We start from the raw sequence: 5,871 nt of genomic DNA, 5'->3' as shown, positions 1-5,871 counted from the left end.
TAAAAACACACAAAAAATTCAAATTAAATGACAGCAAACACCATTAAGTGCGCCGCACAGTGGAAGAGCCGCATATAAAATGTGACAAAAAGTAGTAAATGTGCTCCGATTTCCCTAAAAATTTTAAATGGAAGTACTTCTGCCTAGGAATGAATAAATATGGAAAATGGTAGACTGCCACGCCCGCTACTTTAGGGGGCGGTAATGGTAAATGTCAGCGCAATTCAATTAAATTCTGTATTCTTCTATTCATACAGAATCGACTTCCTGTGTCCTTTGATAATTGCTAGAGCAGGTTTTCTCAGGAAAAAATTCTTAAAAACTGGTAGTAGACATGTTTGAAATCGATTAAACCACTTAGTCAGATAATTCCACTCATTATTAGGAAATTAGGACTTTCTGCCACTCTCAGACCACCGTGCGCCGCCCCATTGGCAAACGAAAGCAAAAGTGACAAATGCGAAAGTCAACGCTGAATTATTTAGTAAAGTTTAGGCCAGCATGCGCCACTTTGCTTCGCTTCTCATAGTCAAATGCTGCGAGTCATTTCTTTCTTCCACTACTCTTTCGCTTGTTATGCTGCGGCTAAAGCAATTCAAATTTCTCACACTTTATTTGTTTATTCATTGAAAAAGTAGCGTTTTCTGTGGCACCTGTTTCTTTGCGCTTTTATTACTCATTCTTTCCTTTTTATTATCTGCTATTGCTATAGCTCAAACGTTTAGCTGAAAAATGTATGGCTTGTAATGTTGGCTCAAAGTTTTGCCAACGTTTTACCAGACAAGTGTTAAGTGGATGTCAGCATCTTACTGTCAGACGCTAATCGCCAGGCGGTACTTTTTTATGGAATTATTAATTTTTTTCTTCCCTTTATTGATGCTTGATTGAATTTTATGACTGAAAGCAAAATTCTTACACTTTCGCTTTCCTTTTTGATGGCATACAACATTTCGACCAAAGAGTTGGACGGAGATTGTGCGAACGTGTGAAAGTAAAAACTGGTCATAAATTTTTGATCACTTCAAAATTGTACATACACTTTTTTAACTTTAAGACTGATTTTGAATTTTTTGTTATTCAAAAAGTGGACATCAATTTTTGCTCATTTAATGCCCAGCCATAAATTGTTGTTCATTTATAAAATACACACAATTTTCGATTTTGTTTACAAAAAAAAACTGATCAAAAATTATTTTTATTTTAGTAGCTGACCATAATTTTTTGGGTAGCTTACGAATGGTACATACATTTTTGCCCATTTATAATTGGACACACGTTTGTAGTAATAGAAAAAACGGGTTAATTTTTAGTAATTTAAATTCTTTTTGGTAAATTGAAAACTGCGCATAAATTTTTCGTCATCTAAGGACGGGGCATACATTTTTGGTCTTTGAAAAATTGGACATATTTTTATGGTCATAAAAAATGTTTGGTCATTTCCAAACCTGACATGAATTTTGGGTAAACCAACCAATATGAATATAATGCATAAAGTCACTAAAAAAATTGGCATACATTTTTTGTCATTTCTAATAGGTGATTGATTAGTGTAGTCATTTAAGGTCAGACCTAAATTTTCGAAAGTAAGCAGATAAAAAATTTGGTCGCCTTAAAAATTGGCATCAGTTTTTGGTGGTTTAAAATTGGAAGAATTTTCGATAGTTTAAAGACAACGTCTTTCGTCATAAATTTTTGGCAATTAAAAACTGGACATACATTTTCGCTAATTTAACAAATGTTTGGCAGTTCAAAAAACAGACATAAATATTTGCTTAAATTACTATTAAGTGGGACACAAATTTTTACTTATTTAAAAAAAGCTGCAGACAGATTTGAGGCGAAAAATGGATCCACTTTCGCTTTGGCTTAACGAAAAATACTAGATTGTAAAATATAAGCATATAGAAACCAGCTGTCACACCACCAGGTAAATTTGGCCAAAAGTCAATGTAAAGCGATCCTTGGCTCTCACTCCGCTTGTTCGCTCTTCTCTCAGATTAGTAGTCGGGGTAATCACCGGACAGGCCTAATGGGTTAACACAACCAAAGATTTTTGCTGTTGTTACAGAGAAAAGGAAGAGACGGAGAGTGTTGAATACTATCTTTTGGAAGACATACGACTTTGTACACCTTTGCAGAGTCAATTTCGAAGTGACTTTAATTTTGTGTCTAACTTTTAAGCGACCATAAATTGATTTGCAGTTTTGGAATTAAAAAAATTATGTCCAGTTTGTAATTATGTCCAGACTGTAATTGTGTCTTGTTCTAAAATAACCAAATAATTAGTCCATTTTTTAAATTGTTAAACTTAAATATGCATTTAAATGTGCACAAAAAAAATCCAAAAATATGTATATTTAAATTAAATTTAAATTTTAAATTATACAACAAGCTATCTAAATTTTAATGAATGTTATGTTAAATTTTCAAGCCAACCAAAAATTTTGTCTAGTTTTTAAGAGTACACAAATTTATGTTCAGTTTCTAAGTTAAAAAAATTGTATGCCTAGTTTGTAAATTACCAAAAATTTATGTCCAGTTTTGAGGTGGCCAAAAATTTATCTCCAATTTTTAAGCTACCCAATAAACCATGTCCAGTCTTTCAGACGCCAAATTTCTGTGCCTAAATCAAAAAAAAAAATTACCAAAAGTTTATATCCAGTTTTTAAGGGCCGTTTACACCATATCTAGTTAACACTACCTGGAGGTACATCCTTCAATTGAGCATATCGACTACTTTATCGATCACAAGTTATATGCTGGGTGTCGATAACGATGTTTAACTGGAAGTTAGAATTAACCAGATATAGTGCAAACGGCCCTAAGATAACCAGAATTTTGGCTAGTTTTTATTATCAGTTTGTAAATTTGAAAAATTACGACAATTTCTTTTATATTTCCAATTTCCGAAATTTCTCACCTAACATAATTTCAAAATTTTAATAATAAATATAAATTAATAAATTTAGGTTTTTTTCATCACATGCAGAAAAACTCCCTGTAGCAAAAATATAAATTAGTTTTTTCCATTTTCTATTTTCCACCTTTTTCAATCAATTTTCCGCGCAAAAACTACGACTTAGCTATTACATATGCAAGATGAGGTTTGTCGCTGGAGTCTTTTGTTTGCAAGCACATTTACATTGTTGTTGCAACCTTTAATATATGTTTTACAAAAAATATTTCTACTGTCTATCACTGTCGTAGGTATTTTTTTAAGCGCATCAGTGCATGACATAAGCAGGGAAAAATGTAGTCAATCACTGGCAAAATACAAAAAGAAATTAAATTATCTTTTACTTATCCTCAATGCATATAATCATCTCTTCGTATATAACTAATAAAAGAAAATTAAGAGCCCATACATGGTGAAAAAGTATAATTCTCACACAAAGATTATCGTGCGGGGTGAGAAATCATATCCTTCACGTATTCACTACAAACATATCGCACTATGTAATATTTAGACTATGTACATATTTAGACGTGTCGAATCTGCTCTTGCCACTAATTCACAGTGTTAAGCGCTTACTTATCCATTAGGTGGTTTGCATTATATGGCTTTTCGATTACAGAACATCGGTGGACTTTCTGCGGCAAGGGAGTCTCCATATACAAATGTTCTTAATATTTCCATATTTCCAGTCACCTATAAGTCTCATCGAAAAATAAGGAGGTGGCCAAGGGAAAATTATGACGTATACCAGATTTTCCATCTAACCGAAGTTAATCTATAATATCAGTGTAAAGCTTGTCAAATTATTTACTGCCCCGGATTACGCCGTGGATATTCGATAGCTTCACCTCCGTTATCTCCCCCAAACTATTGAAAAAGCCTGATACCAAATGCTTGCGACGCTTTTTGGAGAGCTGGGAATTGACTTAAGAAGGGGTGAATCGATTCCTCTTCATCCTCATCCCGACAACTTCTACAGAGGCAGCTGGTTAGTATACGCCATCGATGGAGGATTTCCCTGGGATGGTACCGGTAAGGGCCGTAACTGCAGATTTGTTTACGTCAATAGTTCTTCAGTACCACTCTTATTTAGTCTCGACCACAAGGATCTTGAGACCTCACAGTCATACCGATTTATCCAAAAAATAAATCGGTGAGAGTAGGGAGTTATCTGCTTCGCTAATTTCCATTTCCGTTCCATGTCTAGCTATATCATCGGCTATTTCGTTCTCTTCTATATTACTATGTCCAGGAACCCAGCAGAGAGAGGTTTTGACGTGACTCAGTGAAGCCAGCGTTGCACGAAATTTACGAACTGATTTCGTCTTTACCACCCTGGAGCTTAATGTTTCCAATGTCGGCTGGCTGACAACACGGATACTTACTATCCCGTATGAGACAAGCTGCCTTCTCTATGGCAAATATCTCCGCCTGAAAAACACTGAAGTTATCAGGCGGGCTGTATGATAGCCTCATTCGAAGGAAAAGATAGGAAGGCTTTGGAAGCTTTCGAGAGAACTATTCTACGCAAGATCTACGGCTCTGTTTTCGTGGACGACGGGTATCGGAGAAGATGGAATGATGAACTCTATGAGCTTTTTAACGAAATGGACATAGTTAAGTGCATAAAAATACTGCGATTGCGCTGACTTGGACATGTTGTACGCATGGATGACGACGCTCCGATGAAAATATGCTTCGATTCCGCATCCATGTGTGGACAATGAAAGCAAGGGCGCCCACGAACGCAATGAAGGGACCAAGTGCAGAATCAATTGGAGAAACTTTGTTATCTCGGCCTAAGCCGTCAAACGGTTGCATTGCCAAATAAGAATAATAAGATCTGTCTTTCACGTTTCGGGTCCAAAAGTCAGTACATAAGCCATTTCTGGGATATTTTTTGACGACGCTCATATATACATATAGCGAATCGCCTGCTTCAAGCAACAGACTCCTGCTTGTAGCCGAATCTAAAGCTTAAAATATGCCGCTGATTTTACTGATCCCTTAACGGGATACTGGACCATTGGCCACATGACTGCCAGGTTCGGAGCCCCGCATAACGTTTTCTGTAGAAGCTGCAGGGATGAGGAGGAGTTAGAATCCGTCCAGCACTTCCTTTGAGAATGTCGAGCACTTTGAGGAAAACGCCTCAAGTTTCTTGGGGACCATTTCTTCGAGAGCCTGGGTATCTGAACCATGGGTATCGCAATGGGCCTTCGCGGCCTCTGAGTGAACTCTTTGCAGAGCTGCCCGTTTAACCTAACCTAACCTACTGATCCCTTAAAACGAATAAGCTTCCTCTCTTTCTACCGTGAAACAAGGCTTCCCACGAATTGGTTACCGCATCTCGCACACGGGTTGCTCAGGTTTGCCCAGAGTATGCGAATGGGGAAGCAAGATTCGGTATTGTGTGTAGTGGTGCAACCCAGCAGAACGCCAATAAGGCGAGTAAAGACTTTCTGGGCTAACGAAAACCGCGAAATGGTTGGGAAGAAAATGATTGACAAAATTGAAGAGTTTGTTAAAAAGCCGAGGCAGAATGTCGCGAGCATCAAATAAACGCCTAAACTTATTTATTTATTCAATTTTACTCGAGTGCATTGCATTTTACTCGATACCTTTTCCCACGGACTGCTTTAGCTAAATCATAAATATACATAGCAGTATATGTGTAACAATTTTTACCCCCCAATTAAATATGCAATTCCCATTCTTTTTTCTACGCGTTTGCATAGTTTTTTCCATTACCATTATCTTCCCTTTTAACGGGACTTATGCATTTAGCAAAAATTATCTACTATTGATTACTGGTAACTTACCGCTTGAGAAATTTACTCCAGTTTCCTGCTGATTTTCTGTTTTTTGTTGTTGTTGTTGTTTTTATCTGCTGCTATACGCTTGGCGTCGGCTTA

General features: G+C 36.6%; 1 protein-coding gene across 1 annotated transcript in view; it reads left to right on the top strand.

Moving 5' to 3' along the window:
- LOC118748378 overlaps nucleotides 1-3,672 on the top strand; it is a 14,041-nt gene extending 10,369 nt beyond the window's left edge. The window contains exon 4 of the mRNA XM_036482749.1: nucleotides 3,646-3,672. Within this exon, the coding sequence (XP_036338642.1) occupies nucleotides 3,646-3,672 (27 nt within the window). The remainder of the gene's footprint in view (nucleotides 1-3,645) is intronic.
- The last annotated feature ends 2,199 nt before the right edge of the window (nucleotides 3,673-5,871 follow it).

The sequence above is a fragment of the Rhagoletis pomonella genome, unplaced genomic scaffold (assembly GCF_013731165.1).
Source record: "Rhagoletis pomonella isolate Grant_MI unplaced genomic scaffold, Rhpom_1.0 Rhpom_scaffold_00013, whole genome shotgun sequence".
In the NCBI taxonomy this organism is placed as follows: Eukaryota; Metazoa; Arthropoda; class Insecta; order Diptera; family Tephritidae; genus Rhagoletis; species Rhagoletis pomonella.
The sequence above is the reverse complement of the archived record's forward strand: the minus strand, read 5'-3'. Positions and strand labels throughout refer to the sequence as shown.